This window comes from Myotis myotis, unplaced genomic scaffold, assembly GCF_014108235.1.
Source record: "Myotis myotis isolate mMyoMyo1 unplaced genomic scaffold, mMyoMyo1.p scaffold_m19_p_16, whole genome shotgun sequence".
NCBI classification, from domain to species: Eukaryota; Metazoa; Chordata; class Mammalia; order Chiroptera; family Vespertilionidae; genus Myotis; species Myotis myotis.
The window spans coordinates 17,074,941-17,095,602 of record NW_023416320.1 but is presented as its reverse complement, the minus strand read 5'-3'; the positions used below and the strand labels follow the sequence as shown (position 1 = coordinate 17,095,602).

Genomic DNA, 20,662 nt, shown 5'->3' with positions numbered 1-20,662 from the left:
AGGAGAAAGTATGGCAAATTCATGAAAGTGAAGTAGAGCTATAGTATAAAAATGAAGGGACAGTAATGGGAAATAGCTCAGAAAAGGGTAAGGCTACTTGATTGTAAGAGGAAAAGAAATAAAGCTGGGTACAAGAATATCTGATCCTGGGAGGGTCTTTATCTGATTCTCTTTCTTTGAAAAATAGTAAGAAAGCTGTTAATTAGTTTGCTAGGTCTGCCTTAACAAAGTACACAGAGACCTGAGTGTCTTAAACAACAGAAATTTATTTCATCACAGTTCTAAAGGCCAGAAGTCCAAGAGCAAGGTGTCAGCAGGGTTGGTTTCTTCTGAGGAATTGCTCCTTGACTTATAGATGGTTATCTTCTCTTTGTCTTTCCTTGATCTTTCCTCTGCGTGTCTGTGTCTTAATCTCTTCTTATAAAGGTATCAATTAATTGAATTAGGGTTAAACCATATGACTTAATTTTACATGAACTGCCTCTTTAAAGTCTCTACAAAAAAATTCACATTCTGAGGTACCCAGGGTTAGAACTTCCAACATGAATTTGCAGGAGACACAATTCGGCCTATAACAAGAGGTTACTAACCAAGAGTAAAAAGGGAGATAGCATACATCAGAGGTTCAAAGTGAAAGAGGTTTAAAATAGTTCTAGTCTAAAATAGTTATCACATTGACGATAAATGAAGTAACATTTTAAATGGGTAACTTATTTAGTTCAAAATAAAATTGGACTTTATTATTCCACTAAAAAATTGTTTACAAATTATAAAATCCGAATTCTCTTCCCTGCTCTAACAAGCAATGTCCCTTGAATATATCTGGCTCTACTTTTGTTACTCTAAAATGGGAACAATGTATCAAAGGACAAGTATATGCCTCAGAGTATATTAGAAAGAGAACTAAACTTGGGAGCCCCTGACATCCTGATCCTGTTCCTTGCTCTGTCACAGTGAGCACAATTTCTCAGAAACGTCATTCCTTATCTTAAAATGAATACAACTAAATCATTGTTTTCTTTTTTTCCCTTCTAAAATTCTATAGTTCCATGAAATGAAGTAAAATGATGTTACCTTGAGAATAAATGGATTATGGCATTAGAAAATCATTCTTTAAAATATTTTCCAATAAAAATTGTATGCTTCCAGTATACTAAAACATTGGTCTTCCATTTCTATTTTTTCTACATCCCTCTCTGCTCCCAAGTCAATATTATTCTTATGGTTAAAGTTGTTTTAATATGCCTTTTTCTCACTTCTGTTGGCTTAAATACTGGATGCTGAATTGCAACAAGGTATTACTTATATCTAATTATCTACTTAACTTTAAGTGATTATATTCTGAAACAGCATTCCTAGCATGTCTAAAATAAGAGTTTTCATGTTTAAAAAAAGTTAAATGGCTCTGGCCTGGCAGCTCTGTGGGTTAGAGCTTTGTCCCGACACACCAAGGTTGCAGGTTCAACTCCTGGTCAGGGCACATACAACAAGCAAATCAATGGATGTATAAATATGTGGAACAACAAATCGATGTTTTTCTCTCTCTCCCTCTCTCTTAAAACAATCAATTTTTTCTTTAAAGTTAAATGGTATATATAATTAGTCAGAAACATATATTACTAAAGTAAGAGAAATCAAGGGTTTATTTTTCTCATGTAATAAGTAGAGGTTGGAAACTGTTCATGTAGGTTCAGGTGTTCAACAATGCCTTTAGGGACCCAGGATCCCGCTAATCTTTCTAAGAAAACTTCTTTGAAATGTAGTTTTCATTCTCATATTTGCCACTTCATGATTGTAAGATGGCTGTTGTATCTCTAGGCACAAGGAGGAGAAAGAGGCAGAAAGCTTCATCTCACAAAGCTTGTTCTTTTTAATTTGAAAGGAAGGCCCGTGCCAATATTCTTCTGTTCATTTCATTAACATGAACTAGATCATATGCCCACACATTTGATTATCTGGGGCTGTACAAAATGGTGACCATGAGTCACATTCAGCTATTTAAATTTAAATGAAATTAAATTAAAAATTCAATTTCTCAGTTGCACTGGCCATATTTCAAGAGCAAAATAGCCACATGGAGCTAATGGCTATCATAATAGACAGCACAAATACAGGCCTGGCATATCACAGGCCATAAAGAATGAAGCCATTTCTATATTAAATTAATCATGATGCATCTCCTGGGATTGGGGTAAGATCCTAATCTCCTTGAGGAACAGGGATCTCTGCTCCTATCTCAACAATATAGGATACAATTTACTAGGAAGTGAAGGTAAGAGTTGAGCAGGCAACTGTCTGCCATGATAGGGTTATCAGTACATTTAAATGGAGGTCTGTAAATTATTACATATTAACAAGGTACTGAAGAAAAATTATTGGCAAGAAGGTAATGAAATTTAAAAAACAAAGTGAAACTAAGGCTGACAGTTATGAGGCACTAAATTTCTTATTACACAAATGTAATTGCTAAAGAAAACACTATTCTAGTGACTGATGGGAGAAGGTTAGAGAGAAGAAAGGTAGTGGGAATAGTATGCGGGCACTATTTTCTTTGTAGCAAACAAATTTTAAATAGCTGATTATGTTGAAAATGCAGTTACTAAATTCATGTATAAAAAGAGTACATTTTGTTATAACAAAGGTTAGTTCAGAAGAATTATCTTTATATGAGAAGAGCTTTTACACAGTTGCTCATTACTCCTGACAAAATAAAATGAAAAGGACTGTAACATGAAAGAATTAGACTAGACAGGAAGAATAACAGAATTATTCAAAAGGTTAAAATGCTGGTATTGGCAAGTTTTCTTCCTAAAGACTTTCAGGTTGTCAATTCCTCCACCATCCCCATTTGCCCAAATCCAGCAATGACAAGTGAGCAGGAGTTTCTGTATAATGTTAGTATAAATAAATAGGATTATGACTACATATAATATATATTATATGTAACATATATATAAATTACAAACTAATACTAACAATAAATATTTGTCTTGAATGAACAATTCACTATTCTAAAAATTAACTTATGCCTGAACAAAGTGTTTAACTCTCAAAGTTCTTTGTTTTCTATTGAAACATGCAAAATAATGTTGAAGGTAGTATAATGGTTGATTAGTATAAAAAAAAGAAGAAATTTCAATTATCACTAAGGAGATAATGAGACAAGGATTGTAAAAAATTTTTTTCTAAAAAGTTTAGATTTTTTTTATTTTACCCTAAAGTAAAAATAACAGTCACTGAAACCCCTTTAATTCCTATTCTCTAGATCTCTGAATATTCTTTTATGTAATTTACAGTTAAATGTTCAATAAATATAACTTTCATAAAGGTTAAATTTGAGTATTATAGCATATATGAACCTTAAAGCATTTTATAGGTAAAAATTTAATTATCTTCTATGGCAAAATGAACATTTTACAGACATATTGCTAAATTTTGGAAAATTACATATTTTACCATGATTCAGCAGAGTAATATTACAGTACAAAAAGCAACAGCCTACTGAAACAGAGCAAAATCCAACCTGACACTAAAGGAGAGTTAAAATAATTTGTCAATATTTTGCTCAGTCAGTTATATATGCTATCTATTTCTTATCATAGATAAAAAAAAAAAAGAGCTAACTAGGCATTGAGTTCTAAAACGGTATCTTCACTATTTAAGTGTAATAAAAAGACTATAATCTTCATATGCAAGTTTAATAAATCATCATGGTTTATTTAATTAGGTTATTTCTACAGCAGATTATGGTTTAAAAGCAGTGTGATATTAAGAGAATGCTGTACAATCAATAAGACTCTAAAATCCTTCTTCTATGGACCTTCCTGATCTTTCTGCTTAGCAATGAAAGGAATTTTTAGGTTTATATAAACATATTCTTTACAACTGCCTTAACAGGAAATTAGCATATAAATAGCACTGGGCATTTAGTAAATAAGTCAAGCCAATAGGTTCAATCGTGCAATTGTGAAATGTAATGTGAAAGAATTTTTGAAACGTTAAGACTGGGTAATCTGCAGTGTTTCCAACATGTCTTCGACTGCCTTAAGAGAGTATTTGGTTTCCTTCTTACTTCGACCTGCAAACTAATTTTTTAAAAAATGCAATTAGGGTCAATTTCAGTGGAAGGTTCAAAATCACAACCTTACATTCTCATTGCTAATGAGAGCTAACATCTATTTTATCACTAGCATAAAAGCAAAAGTTTTCAAACAAAGGTAAAATATAAATGTAAAGTACTTTCTGTTAAACATTTTAAGTATAAGATATCTCTAAAATTATTTAAAGTTGGTCGTAATCCTTTAAATTATTCCAGATTTATTAGTTGACTAGGTAATATCATGCTTCTGCAGCAAAGACCTGTCAAAAAAAACTTTGTTACATATTACAATGATGTAAACATGTTTTAAAATATGCATTTCTAGTTTAAATTGGATTTTACAATGAAAACAAAATATAATACATTAAATACTATCTTTGTACATTTAAACCAAATTCATAGTGTATTAAATTCAATATAGTACACATAATCAGTGGGGGAACCACTGTTGAGTACCCCATGCTAATTTCAAAATGACTTCTAACTAGACTGACAATTCCCATCATTTATCAGTTTGATTTAACGCTACTAGATAAGTGTTTCTTATGGGGGTAGGTTTATTATATCTATATTACCTATTTTCCCCATGGTTAAAGTACTAACATTTACTATTAAAACAAAGTACTTTCAATTAACATCTAAGCACTCAATACATTTTCATGTAACTGATCTTTCCTTCAAATACCAATGCTGTCTTAGGTACTTAGTACTTGATTTATGATGTGTTCCTTCTCTTTTGTAATTAACTTAATTTGGCAAACTTCTTATGACCTGTTGAGAAAGATTAAGTGATCAAGCACAGGTAACATCATAGAAGCAATAGGTTTCAGGAATTGTTAACCTGCCTTTGACCTCTCTGGCTGCAGCTTAACATTATGATTCCCTTACTTCCTAAACCATTAGCTTCTGTGGTTGACTCTTGATTTGACAGAGTAAATAAAGAGGATTTCTAAAGGAAATGCCAGGAAAAGAGAAGAACTCATAAAAAATCAAGATCCCTTTTACCTTTCATAAGACATTACTAATGAAAAGAATTCAAATGTTAAATATTCACAATTACAAAATGTCATAACAGCAACACCACATTTAAAACTTTGCCTTTACATAATTGCATTTGGTGAGTAAAGGATGTGGGGTGTGCTTATCACTCCTATTATCCAGTTGATAAATTCACTTTTACAAGGACTTACCAAGAACAGAAAGCCTTTTCTTTTACCACTGCCTAACCCAAAATAGGAATGGTCCTAATCAGATTCTTACAGGTCTAATTCTAAGTAAAAGCTTTGATGGGTTGGAGAAGGGAGTACAAATAGGATACCACATAATAACACTTAACATAGCAAAATAAAAATAAGTTCCCATAGAGTCATAAAAAGTATTTTAAAATACAATATTTTACTTAGTTTGTACTTAAACATAATAAAAATAGTAAATATGAATTTGTGATTTTTTAAATTAGCTAATAAAAAAATCACCTAAGTTTGTGTATCAATATTACTAACAACCAGTGAGTACTATTTAGAATAAACAAAGCAAACTTATTTGTGTCAGAACAAATAAAGAGAAAGTTGAAAATATAAATCAATCACTTCAAATTGTGCCTGACATGCAATTATTTTGTCTATTCCAGAATTATATGGCAATTTAACTGATTAAGCCGGAATCCTATTTTTCCCTCAAATCATGATTTAATTTTCTATTTCCCAAAAGGATAGTAACAGAATCACCTCCACAATCATAAATAACATATGGATCACTAGCACAGATGAATTTAGCAGTATACCAAAGAAGCATTTATCTGGAAAATTATTGTGTGAAGTTTTTCATGAGCATTAATCAAACTTGCCTGCCTCTACTGAACATGCTAAACCAATTACCTCATTGAAAAGTCAGTAGTAGACATATTCTGTTTCATTATTAAGTAGGAACACAGAAAGAAAAGCAGTTCCTAAAACCTCATTTTCTCTAATTTACAAATGCCTAGAAAAACATTACAATAAAGAATATTTTTCTTTATACTTGTTTATATGCCTAGACATGAATAATGACGTTCTCAATTAGATCCCACAGATTTGCTTACTAAAATGTCAATCTCTAGTTATAATTTGCCACATTAATCGTAAATTCTGCATTTTTGTTTTTATACAGTTAGATTTTGCTTAAGTAAATTCTTTTTTCATAATTCCCTGTTGGATCTTAAAGAAAATTCGCCCAAAAGATCATCATGCTCATCATCATCATCATCATCATAAATAGTCAATGATTCATCCATTGCAATTACTGCGATACATTGGGCTAAAATTTACCTTTACACAATTTTGAAAACAACATGAGTGTACAAAGTAATAGGATAAATAAAATGGGACACTGGTTGGATGAATCTCAGAAACATTACACTGAGAGAAAAAAGCCAGGCACAAAAGAGTACATAATCTATGATCTCATGTATATAGTTCTAGTACAGGGAAAATTAATTTATAGTGGTAAAAATCAAATCAGTGCTTGTCTATAGTATGGAGTGGGTTCACTGCAAAGTGGCAGAAGGGAACTTTCTGTATGAAGATGTTGTGTATCGTAATTGGAGTGGTGGTGAGAGGGGAATTTAAACTTGTCAAAACTAAACTGTAGACCTAAAATGTGTGCATGTTTTTTGGGATATTATACCTCAATAAAGTAGATAAAAAGGAAGGCAAAATAAACAAAAGCAGAAGGGACTATGTAGTTATACAACTGTATATAATAAAAAGGTAATATGAAAATTGACTGTTACACCCTCGCACAAGATGGCTGCCCCCATGTGGTCACAAGATGGCTGGCAAGGGAGGGCAGTTGTGGGCGATCAGGCCAGCAGGGGAGGGCAGTTAGGGGTGAGTGGGGTGGCAGGGAAGGGCAGTTGGAGGGGACCAGGCCTGCAGGGGATGGCAATTGGGGGCAACTGGGCCTGCAGGGGAGGGCAGTTAGGGGCGACTGGGTCTGCAGGGGAGGGCAGTTGGGGACAATCGGGCTAGCAGGGGAGCAGTTAGGCGTCGATCAGGCTGGCAGGGGAGTGGTTAGAGGGTGATCAGGCTGGCAGGCAGAAGCAGTTAGGGGCAATCAGGCAGGCAGGCAGGCGAGCAGTTGGGAACCAGCAGTCCCAGATTGTGAGAGGGATGTCCGACAGGGATCGGGCCTAAACCAGCAGTCAGACATCCCCCGAGGGGTCCCAGATTAGAGACGGTGCAGGCTGGGCTGAGGGACACCCTCCCCCAGTGCACAAATTTCATGCACCGGGCCTCTAGTAGTGTAATAAACTGCCAAATGAGAACATATTTCTCTTCCTATTGAGAGATTAAGTACTGCATCCTGATCTAGGCTGACCATGTGATTTTCTTTGCTCAATGGAATATTAGCAACATGTGACAACCCCAGAAGCTTGAAAAGCCCTTGCACATCCAAGTTTGCCTGTTTGCTGTTCTTAGAACCCTGAGACCCCTACGTGAGTAGGTCCTGGTTAGCCTGCCAAATGAGAGATACCCAGCACTCCCAGCCAAGAGATAGCCTTTCGAATATTTAAGTGAGGCTATCAACCACTAGTATAGGACAGAAATATAAATAAGTCCAGTTGAGGAAGTATTTCAAATCTTTCTCCTGGCTTATGTCCTCGGTTTTACTCAAATAAGTTCCTAGAAGATGGCAGCATAGGTGAACGCAGTACTTGCCTACTCCCATAACCACGTCAAAATCAGTGATTTGGAATATGAGGAAGTATAAAAAACACCAAAGCAGAACAGCAAAAAGAAAAAGAATCCAAATATATGAAAACTAGAGGCCCAGTGCATGAAATCGTGTGGGTAGAGACCCTGGGCCTAGCCTCCTGCGATCAGGGTCATCATCTGCCCATTCGCCAGTCCCAAGGCCGAACGCTGCCTCCACCGGGCTGTCAGGCCGTTGGGATCACCAGCTCATCCCTGGCTGCTCGGGGGCTCAGGTCTGCAGGAAAGTGGGAGCCAGCGACTTCACCTCCATGTGCGTGCACCAGGCTGGCCGCTGATGGAATGTGCTGCCGGCTTAGGGCCACTCACACAGGCGCCGCTGCTGCCGCTGCCGCTGCCGCAGCTTGAGGCGCTGACAGAAGCTGTGGGGCACGCCTGTGACCTACCCGCCCCGCCATGAGCGGCCCTAAGCGGGAAGCGCATTCCATCAGCGGCCAGCCTGGCGCATGTGCATGAAGGTGAAGTCGCCAGCACGTGCTTTCCCGCAGGCCTGAGCCCGGAGCAGCCAGGGATGAGCTGGCGATCCCAATGGCCTTACTGCTAGCCTGGTCCTCCCGCCACCCACCCTGATTCCCCCTTTCACCATCGCTGATCCATTGGAGCCTGCAGGACAGGGGCAGGGACCAAGAGGTGAGCCGTGCAGTCCACTCGCCAGTCCTCAGTCCTGCCCCACCGCCGCTTGCGGGCTGGGGGCGCGAGGGACCGAGAGGTGGTCAATGCCACCTCATGGCGACTGGTCAAGCGGTCGTTCCGGTCGTGACGCTTATGGCCTCTGGCCTTTTATTATATAGGATAATGTAAGGAGGTTCTAGGACAACTTCAAGTGTACCAACATTCACATCATGGAGGTGCCGGAAGGAGGAGAGTGAGCGAGCTAGAAATGGAAAGCCTATTTGAAAAAAATAATGACAGAAAATTTCCCTTACCTGGTGAAAGAAATAGATAAAAAATCCAGCAAGTTCAGAGAGTCCCAAACAAGAGGAATCCAAAGAGGCCCACACCAAGATACATCATAATTAAAATGCCAAAAGTTAAAGGCAAAGATAATCTTAAAAGCAGCAAGAGAAATGCAGTTAATTACCTATAAGGGAGCACCCATAAGACTGTCAGCTGATTTCACAACAGAAACTTTGCAGGACAGAAAGGATTGGTAAGAAATATTCAAAGTGATGAAAGCAAGGAACTACAACCAAGATTACTCTAGGTAGCAAAACTATCATTTAGAATTGAAGGTCAGATAAAAAGCTTCCCAGACAAGAAAAAGCTAAAGGAGTTTATCACCACCAAACCAGTATTACATGAAATGTTAAAGGGTCTTCTTTAAGAAGGAAAACAATGATCAAAAATACGAACAATAAAATGGCAATAAATACATATCTGTCAACAATTGAATCTAAAAACCAAAATACATGAATAAGCAGAGCAGAAAGAGACAGACAGACATAGAGACCATTTTTATGGTTGCCAGATGGGAGGGGGTTGGAGAAATGGGAGAAAAAGGTGAAGGGATTTAGAAATATAAATTAGTAGTTACAGTGTAGTCACAGGATTGTCAAGAACAGCATAATGAATAGTCAATAATATTCTAATAACTATGTATAGTGTCAGATGGATACGAGATTTTTTGGGATGATCACTTAATAAGTTCTATAATGTATAATCACTGGGGTGTACACTGAACACCTGAAAATATTATAATATTGTATGTCAATTGTAAATGAAAAAAAAGGAAAGATTTAAATAAATAAGCCCCGTCCAGATTAGTGTAGAATTACTCAATTGAGCCCAAGCCAAACAGCTTACCTATAGAATCATAAGCAAATAAGTCATTATTTTAAATCACCAAGTTAGCAAAGGATAAAAGATATATTTACTGAATCAGATTGACAGAAAGTGAACCCTGAGCCTCTGTAGAAAAATCACAGAATATATAAGCTTCAAAAGCAACAAGAGATTTCATTTAAAACCTGTTACTGGTGTCAGGAGGAAGAAATAATTTTGCACAATGATTCATAGATGAGGAGAAATGGAAGTTGCTACACAGAAATATAACCTGACCAACTAAATTAAGATGCGATACCTTCCAAGATTACAGAAACTGGCAAAAATTCCTTGTACTATCCTGTCTAATAGAGTCAAGAAAAGGCAAATCATACCTTCAGTAAAGATGTGCAAAACATCTGAGAATTATAGAGCTTACAGTGTAAAACTAAAAGACTGAGGAGCATTAGTGATGCTTTCAGAGTTCTTTCCAGAGAACACTGAGACCTTATAAATAAGCATATAAAAAGAATATGGATCTAAAAAAATTCAATAAGAAAAAGTTTTTAAATAAGAATGGCAAGGAGGGCAAATATAACTAAAGAATAGGGCTTAAATCTTTTAATAATGGCTGAAATTACTGAAATGATGGGAGTCATGGCTATTGGTAAAGTGCATCTCATAAGCAGGGAAGGACACGTTTGTCTGCTTTTGTGTTACTGAAGGGACAGGAAGAAAGAAAAAAACCCCACAAACCTCTGAATTTAGTTATTATTGAAGCTTTAGGTCTGAACTGAAGAAAGTGAAGGTAGAATATCAATTGTTCACATGAAAAAAGATTGAAAAGGGAGTTCAAAACTATAATTACAATGTCAGACACATTTATACCTGATACCTCTTTCTAGCAGTATATTGTGGCCATTAAGAGCACCAACTCTGGAGTCAGACCTGCCAACTCTGGAGTCAGATTTGGTAAAAATTATGTATTACCTCCTTTAATCCTCAGAAAACTTTTATTATGCCCATCTTGCAGATGAACAGTGAGGTCCAGGATAGTATATAATATATCCAAGGTTGTAGAGCTAATAAATGTCAGGGCCGAACTTTGAACTCAGACAACATGGATCTATTCTGTGTTCTCTTTAACTACTATATGGCACTGGCTTCCATGGAACGGGACTCATGACAGAATACAGAGATGAACAAAAACACTCTGGATAGTTAAAAGGGGGAAAACTGACTCCTATTTCACACTGTACATAAAAAATCAGTTTCAAATGGACTCTGGATCTAAATGTGAAAAGCAGAAGGAAAAAAAGATCTAAAGACACTCAAGATTACCTTTATAACCATGAGTAGTAAACAATTTCTTAAACAGAAAACAAAACACACAAACCATAAAGGAAATGAAAGATTAGGTTGAACATATTTAACTTCAGAACTTTTATTCTTCAAAATCATTTGGGAGCGAAAACAAGTAAGGAGTTGAAGAGATTTGCTATACATATAACAAAGGGTTCATAATCAGTAAACTAAAAATCAAAATAAAAAGTCATAAATCAGTGAAAAAGATAAGGCTTCAAATGGCCAATAAACATGAAAAAAAAACTGTTGAACCTCACTAGTAATCAGGCAAATGCATAATAAAACCATGGGACACCACTACACACATAACACAATGGCTATAATTACACAAATTGACAGACTGAATGTTCGTAAAAGTGTGGAACTGTGAGAACTCTATAACACTGCTGGTGATACTATAAAAAACTGATTTGAAAAACAAACTTTATCTATTAAAGTTAAATATACGTATGTCCCATGATCTAGTATTTCCACTCAAAGATCATCACCAACATATGCGTATGTACAACAAAAGACTTGTACAGCAATATTCAGTATAGTATTATCATAATAGTCCAAAACAGAAAATAATCCAAATGCCTAACAAGTGATGACTAAATAAGATATATGTTCATATAGACTATAGTTCAATGAAAATGAGTGAACTATAGACATAAAGGATAAGTCTCATAAATTTAACAGTGATATTGGCTAGGCAAAAAATACATACTGTATAATTCCACAAAGTTCAAAAAAGGCCCAAAACTACAAGATTATAAATCAACACTCTTGGGGAGGGCAGAAGGATTGAGAAGAGGTACCAGGAGAGCTCCCTTTTCAATCTTTTCTCATGTGAGAAGAGGTACCAGGAAAGCCTCTCCCACCTCCGTGGCAGTCAGACATCCTCCGAGGGCTCCCAGACTGCGAGAGGGTGCAGGCCGGGCTGAGAAACCACCCACAAGGGTAGCTTCCCCAGAAGCTTAAACTTTATACTCCACAGGGGTCCAAGGAAGGGGAGATAGGCACATGCCCAATAAAGTTGGGGTGACATAGGAAAGGTGCTTGCTGTCAGAGCTGAGAACAAAAGTCATTGGCCAGAATGGGCACAGCCATTGCAAGGGCATGAAATCTGGGATATTTAATCCCTTGAACAAAGGAGTTCACACACTCTAGGGACTCTTGGGACTTGTGTGACTCTGGGTTTGTGGGGCAACCCTTACATCCCACACAACAATGGACTAATGGACTGCAACTAGCCTGATACTGAACTGGACCCAGCTCAACATGGAAAGGAAACTTTGGCTATTGGCTTTGCTTCCAGCTTTACTAAAACTCCACCTCCACTTCTTCTATGACTGGACTAAGAGAAATGGGACTTTGGAAACCCAGGGATGTAATTCTACACAAATAAAAATCACCCATCCTCCCATGCAAGTCTCAGAAAATTCTTTTTCTTGAGATACTGTAAAAATTCCACCACCACCAGCACCCAGTGGGGAAGAGAACTTCCCATTTTCTCCGATAACAAAACTGCATTTGAAGAAGCAGTCAACAAAATATTTATAAATATGACTTACATCCCAACAGAGCTAACATTCTGTATTATATACATAAAATAAAAATAGTTGCATTGAATGATGTAATCATGGAAGCATTTAATTTTTTAATCTTCCCAAGCTTCTCCAAACAAAAGTACAAAAACAAAGAAACAGCACCAAAACCAAATTAACAGAAAACAAGACCAAAGAAGACAACTTCAAAAAACTATACAGCAGGTAATTTTCCAAAACCCTAGAATATAGTTGTATCAACAACAGAAGGACCTAAAAAAGACCAACAGCTGTGAGGTAGGAACAACAGGAAGTAAAAGAGGACAATCTACTACTCTATAAGCACAGAGAGAAAAAAAAAGTGTAAACTGATGAATCTGCCAATGGCCTGCAAAACCAGGACAGTCTCAAAGGCTACAGATCAAAGCTATGCAAGTGTAACATTAAACAAGTCTAATAGTCAGACCTAAAAATCTCTGAAATATCTAGTAAATACCCTCTTCCAAAGGGGAAAGAAAAACAACTAAACAAAACAAACAAAAAACAACCCACCTCAGACAGAAAGAAAATTACTGGAATCTGAAACCAAACTGACAAAGACAAACCCTGGGGGTAAGAAGAGGAGAGATGGTTTAGAAAAGGTAGTCATGCCCAGAGGCACCAAATCCCAGAAGAAAACAAAACAAAAAAACTAACAATAAAACCCAACATTTAAAAATGAAAGCAACACCTCAAAATTTAAGATCTATAGAGATCTAGGGGTAGAACAGAGGGGTGGAACCAAAATGTATTTCTGAATTAGACCTACTCTGACATAAGCTGAATATACAAAGAGGTCATATTTGAGTTCTCCTTAACAGAGAAGAAGAGGAAGCTACAGAGAAGTCAAGTTGGAAAAGTTATCCTATTCTCTCTCTGATTCCCTAAAACTTTCTAATAGCCAAGGAAAATTGTCTCCCTGAAACATGGAGAATAAGAAAAAGAATATAAAGAAACTCCATAAGAATTATTAAAGAGAAAAATAAGAAAACGACAGAAAAAAATATAGGAAAAAAATGAATAATATAGAACATGAGAAAAGAGAGCCAATAGACCAGTGGTTCTCAACCTTCCTAATGCCGCAACCCTTTAATAAAGTTCCTCATGTTGTGGTGACCCCCAACCATAAAATTATTTTCGTTGCTACTTCATAACTGTAATTTTGCTACTGTTATGAATCATAATGTAAATATCTGATATGCAGGATGTATTTTCATTGTTACAAATTGACCATAATTAAAGCATAGTGATTAATCACAGAAACAATATGTAATTATATATGTGTTTTCCGATGGTCTTAGGCGACCCCTGTGAAAGGGTCGTTTGATCCCCAAAGGGGTCGCGACCCACAGGTTGAGAACTGCTGCAATAGACTTATAATTGGAGACCTGAAAAAGAAAACTTAAGCCTTAACTGGTTTGGCTCAATGGATAGAGTGTCAGCCTGAGGACTGAAGGGTCCTGGATTTGATTCCAGTCAAGGGCACATGCCCGGGTGGCAGGCTAAATCCCCATTAGGGGCATGCAGGAGGCAGCCAATCGATGATTCTCCCTCATCATTGATGTTTCTATCTCTTTCTCCCTCTTCCTTCCTCTCTGAAATCAATAAAAATATATATTTTTTAAAAAGAAAAAGAAAACCTAAGCAAACAATAAAGTATTTAAAATTATAATTTTAAAAGCAAATTCCTCAAATTAAAAGAAGACTAATATCCACATATTAAAGGGTCTATTGTATATTTGAAAAATTAACCCGAGAATAATCAACAAAACATACTGTAGTGCTTTAAAAATAAATAAAACATTCCTTAGGAGAACCCAGACAAAAAGTCTAAGTTACTTATTAGGGAAAGAAAATCAGGATGGTGTCAGATTTCTTGACAGAAATATTTTATCCTAAAAAACAATGGAACAATATGTTTAAAAGACAGTTTTGTAAGCTTCATAAAGGTTTCATAAAAAGCCAAATCATCCTTCAAATATAAAGACTATAGACAGATAAGTTGTAACATGCAAGATGTAAGAAGATATGTTTTTCCATGAGGCCTTCTTGAAGAATCTCCTAGGTATGAGCTTCAGAAAATCAGGTAAGATATGACATGTAAGGCGAGTACATAAACTGTTAAATAGTCTGATTAGTTTACTTTTGGCTTTTCTTTCCTTTTTCATTATTTGAGATACCTCTAACAAATAGCACACGCACATACCCAATTTGCTTCTGAAATGCATCCTGAAATTTGTTTATCCTTTCTGGATTTTTCACAATTACTTTTTATTTGCCAAATACAGAACTACTGAGATTTCTAGATGGTGAGACTAATTATGAGATCATAATAGTAACAGGCTCCTCTAGGGAAAAAAAAAAAGTTATTCTACAACTACAAGTTCATTCTGTAGTTAAAACACATTTGATAAAGGCCCAAAGGCATAAAAGTCCAATGATGGACATTTGGCTTTGTACTTTGTAGAAACAAAAACAACTAAAACATACAATACATTAACTGACCTATATCATAAAATAAAACTATTAATACTAACCTGATAAGCTCTGTTTATTTGACTAGCTGCCCAACTAGCATATTTCATGTTGTCCTTTTTTGTTTTTGCACTTGCTTTTGGATTAGAAGCAATATGACTTGCCGACTAAAAACAAAAAGGAAACATCAAAAACGAAATGCCATTTTTCTATCAAGATAATAAAAAACATGTAAGGTCACAGTTGCAATGGGATAACAAAGTTTTAAAAATTGTACCAACACAATTTGTTTTTAGAATAAATATAAATTTAAATAAAATTGCAGTGTTTAAAAATGACAATATGTTTTAAAATAATGAATAATCCAAATAGAAAAGAGAAAGGATACTTTAAAAAATATCGAAAATTATTTTATTAGTTGTCTACCACAGCTCTTAAGGGTAAAATTCCATGTCTTTTCTGAAAAGTATTTCATTTGTTTCTTCCTGACTCTATCTCTGCAATCAATTCTTTTCATTCATCCGAAAGTCCATAAAAAGACTAGGATAAATTAAAATTTCAAAGAACTGGCTTATTAAAGGAAAGTTTATTTTTCCAGGCATTTTGATTGTAGAGAGGGGCTCATTTTATATATATTTTAAAGCTCAGCAAATTCTTCCTACCCCAAAGCTCTTGTTAATTTACTTTTCTAAGCTTGTCACTTGGCATACACAAATAATGGGAATATTTAATTACATGCTTCCCACAACTTCCAAACTGGTTTTCTATACCATAAAAAAATGGTTTAATTTGACATTAAAGATTTTATTTCTAATATGTCTTTTATTGTCATAGTTTAAAAATATCTCATACAATTTTAATTTAAGGTAAGAACCATAACAATGTTGGGAATAAATCCAAGAATATCAAAACAATTAAGAAATAGATAATATGGATTTTTATCAGTTACTATTTAATTTTATAAGGGAATATATCACTTCTGATACAATAAAAAATATTTTACAATGAAATGTCAAATAGATGGGATATATTAACATTCAAAAATAAAATTATGTTATAACCTATTACTCATAGTTAACTAGAAGGAAAAATGCATATGCTTATCAAAGAAAAAAAACAAGAAAGCAGTGATTGAATAGGATAGTTAATGGAGTTTAAATGACAGATTTGGTAAAATAACATTAAACATGCACCTTAACTCACCATGTAAAGTCCAAACAAAGCTCTCATATTTCTGTTGTTCAGTTTCAATGCCTGTGCAAAATACTTTCTTGAAAGTTCAAGGTTTTCAAGTCCACCTTGGGTATATTTAACCTGTTAAAAATTTCAGAGTGCTGAAACTTGTTTATTTTACTACTTTGAAATATAGCATGTTTCATCATACCAGCGGCATTAGTAACTGAAACAGATATTCTGTAAACAAATACAAGATGTTTAAAAATTTTCATCTTAAAGTTGTTAAAGTTAATCTAAAGTTTAAAGCATAACCTTCCCCAAAAAACTATTCTATTAACAGTCCTCAATAATGAAGTCCTTTTAACCTTACAGCATTGAATTATATTGCTATCCTTAATACTTAATGACAAATACCTGCTACTTCCCAAAATGCTGACCTTGATATGAATTTTCTAGAACATAAATTTAAAAAATCATAATCACTGTCAATGTTTTATAAGTTATTAAATGGTGACAACTGTGGCATAATTTGTAATTCAAAAAGAAAATAGTATACAAATAAAAAATACAAAGGATTTCACTGTTTTAAGCAGTGCTTTTAACTGAGAAGTCACTATTTCCATTACAGTATTAAAAATTTAAAACTTTTACTCCAAGTCAATTTTCATCAAACGCTTTAAATATTAATATACTTGCCTAACATTAATGACATAATCTTAGTTCCATTATAATACCCAAACCAACAAAAATAAAATCACATACAATTGCTGTTTTTGAAAACACTTACTTCAGCATATTGCTGGCAGTATAAGTGGTTGTGTGGATTAGTCATCATAAGCTCCTCTAAACAAAAGGCTGCTTTAGCATAGCTGAAAAATATCAAGGAGAAATTAAAAGTAACAAATTTTATCTTAGTTTTGTCTTAAAATAGTTTTAAAACAAGTTTAGTGATGTTAGACATTTTATTCCCTCAATAACTGAAATAGCTTTATTATTAATAAAGGACTTACCCTGAATTCATAAATATAAATATTTAGTTTTTTACTGAAATAAACAAAGGCTTAAATCCTAAAGCAGCCCATGAATAATCAATATATGGTTATATTTTTTAAAAATAGGTTACTACTATGACATTCAAATATTATTAACAACATAGGCTTCAAGACCTTGGATCAAATTACATATACAATAACTTCTAGAATTCCACAAATCATTTAATAAAATAATCAAATAGCTAAAGTGTAAGGAGGAAATAAACATTTTATTAAATACCCTCTATTCATTAAAAATCCTTTACAGACATAAATTTATCAACATATTCTATTACAAAGACTTGTCATTAGTTAAGTGTACTGTAAAATACAAAATCATAATAAAGTCATAAATTTCTAAACCTATAAAAAATAGACTTAGTGGCTTTGATATACACTCTGCTACTATTTAATCACGTGGTAGAGAAACAAAAATCTTGCTGAAAACCTAAGGAGAGAACTACTGCAAAGGGTTCTGGAAAAAATGGTTTTACACCAGGTAACTACAATTCCCTTCAATGTATTTTATGTTTAAAGTCATGTGACTATACTCACTATTTATAAGAAATTCTAAAGAATACAGGTGTCCTAAGATTTATTCACAGTGAGGAGGTGATGAGCGTACCAATTAGAAAAAGGTTATCTACGATTATTTTTGGCATTTGTCACCGATATCCTATCTTTAAACTAGTATCTGATATACTTACTTTTCAAAATATACATGTTGCAGTTTCACACATGTGACTAATAAGAACTAACTTTTTTAAAAATATGTTTTATGATTTGAGAGAGAGAGAGGAAGGGAGAGAGAAATATTGATGTGAAAGAAAAATGTCAACTACCTCCTATAAACCCCGACCAGGAATCAAACTCGCAACCTTTCAGTGCACAGGACAACGTTCCAACCAACTGATTCAACCAGCAAGGGCAAAATCTAACTCATATCACATCTTCACTATGTATTATTTTCTAGGTATTAGAAGTATTAACTCATCTAATCCTACCAAAACCCTAGGAAATAGAAAATTAATATCACCATTCTATAGTTAAGAACACTGAGGCGCAAAGATTAAGCTGAAACCCAGGCTGTGCCACTCCAGATAGTCTACACTCTTAACCACTATGCATACTGCCTATAAGCACTACACACCACAATGGAAAGTTGTGGTGGTGATGTTAGTAAAGAAGATTGAATGACAACATAAAGACAGGAACAACAATCAAATCCAAAGGGTCTGAGGAACCAAAACTGCATGCATATTACCCCCAAATCACAGTATTTTATATTTATGAAGGTTCTTATAAATAGACTAGAGGCCTGGTGCACGAAAGTCATGTATGGGTAGGGTCCCTAGGTCTGGCCAGCGATCAAGGCCGTTGGGGCCTTCCTTTGTTCCGCGCTGCCCCCTCGTGGTCAGCGCACATCATAGCGAGTGGTCAAACACCCAGTTGGTTGAACTACCGAGGGGACAATTTGCATATTTGCCTTTTATTATATAGGATTCTCATCAAAGATCATGCAGCTGTTTAGCCCTTTCATTTTTATATCCAAAACCAGTTCTTGACATATGATAGGTATATAATGGGTGCCTGGATAAATGAGTGAACAAATAACTGAATTAATGTCTAGAACAACAAAAGTGTTGATATGTAATTATCTATCTGATATGTATTTATTATTCTGTAAGACAAGGGAAAGTGGCCTCTAAACACCTAACTTCATCAAAAAGACAGTTCCCTTCTAAATGTTTCTTTTACTAAATTAAGTTTTTAAAAGTTCTTCTGATCCTCACAAAAGCCTATGTATAGGTTACATATTTGTCCCTAGACTGCTTTATCAACATTATTTTTCCTTATAACATTTTAATAATTCTATTTGTTATGAAATTTTACAATAAGGCTAGGCCTACAAAAAGGAACCATAATCACTATCATAATTAATTTATAATACTAGCTGGTTCTTACTGATACAACATCTAGTTTTAACTACAAATCAAGTAAAAAACTTAAGTGTCTGTTTAAAATATGTATTTTTGTTTTATAATATGTATTGGTAATGCTAACAATACACATTATAAACAAAAATATATATGTTATATATATTATATTGTTTTATATTTAAAGCAAGTAAAGTTCTCAACATGGACAATTGGTATAACATATACCACTTGAATAACTAAATACACACTAGAATTTATAAATCAGAAGCAAACTTAAATAAAGGTAACATAAAGATATAAAAAAATTCATGGCAGAATTCTATTTTCCCTTTTCTCTCTCTGTACTGAATAGGCTTATAGGAATATTCTACTGTGAAAATTTAGAGTAAAACATTCTAGATTTACACTAGCAATGCTGCCTGTGACCTATTATATTTAAAATAGCTTATAAACTATTCATATGCAGAAAATGCCAAAATGTTAAATATATCTAGCAATTACTAAATTGCTACATTTTGCCACTGTGTCCATAAAACTGTGCTAAGCTGACATCCCACAATAATTTACCACACACACACAAAAATCCTACCTACTATAATGACTTGCCCAAACAAAATGAATTAAGTGAACAGATTCTGATTTTCATTTCAAAAAATGTGAAGATATTTATTTCTAAGTACTGTACATCTGAATATTTCTTCTAAGTTCTCAATTCAAAAAAAATGGTTATTTTGTGAATGAATACCTTTAAGAACAAAAAGAGTTTTGTGATACAGGATAAAAGGGAAAGCTGAACACAATTATCATTTCCTCTGAAAAGAAATTTTTCAGGTGCTTTTCTGTCTTCGTAGTTTTCAATTTCTTGGGATTTTTTTTATTTCTCTTAAGTGTACATTCAACTCTACGTCAATAAACTCTTTAGAGATTCAAAACAAAGCAAAACTAAATGTGGGCATTACAAGATGAAGCGAATATTAAATTTAATGATGGGTTAAACATAAAGTATAACCTATTTGAGAATTAAATAAAGAAATATTAGAAACATGCAAAAGAGAGGTGGTATGTTTGTATAGTTCTTAGAGGACAGAAAATATACAAGCAATGAAAATGGATATATCTGACCATCTAAAAATAAAACCTGTTTTTTAAAAATCAATATTAAAAAAACAGAACTACCAAGCACATATTTCTGAAAGAACAAATCTTCCAATCATTTATATAAAGAGCTCTAAAATAAATTTTTTTAAGGTATAAATAATTTTCACCTAAGAAAATTTGCAAAGATTAAAAAGAATGATAGCACCCAATGTTGTTAAAAGGGATACTAATAATAGCTGGTTTGAGAGTGAACTAGGAACAAGTTATCAAAATCCCTGAAAATGTATATATCATTTAATCAAGTAATTCTACTTCTAAGAATGTAGCCCAAAGAAACAATTAAAATAAATCAGTATAGCATTATAGTGGAAATGAAAAACAACCTTTATATTCACTT

The 20,662-nt window shown here is 34.3% G+C and overlaps 1 protein-coding gene across 2 annotated transcripts in view; it reads right to left on the bottom strand.

Annotated features, from left to right (window-relative positions):
* Positions 1-246: 246 nt before the first annotated feature.
* The window catches only part of EMC2 (ER membrane protein complex subunit 2), a 43,630-nt gene continuing 23,214 nt past the window's right edge, over positions 247-20,662 (bottom strand). The window contains exons 8-11 of one of the 2 annotated variants that reach the window (XM_036338071.1): positions 16,984-17,065; positions 16,224-16,334; positions 15,083-15,187; positions 247-4,085 (exon numbers count right to left, since the gene is read on the bottom strand). In XM_036338071.1, the coding sequence (XP_036193964.1) occupies positions 3,999-4,085; positions 15,083-15,187; positions 16,224-16,334; positions 16,984-17,065 (385 nt within the window). In that variant the 3' untranslated portion in view covers positions 247-3,998. Of the gene's footprint in view, positions 4,086-4,323; positions 4,360-15,082; positions 15,188-16,223; positions 16,335-16,983; positions 17,066-20,662 lie in introns of those variants that run through there. The other variant, XM_036338072.1, reaches the window with a different exon arrangement.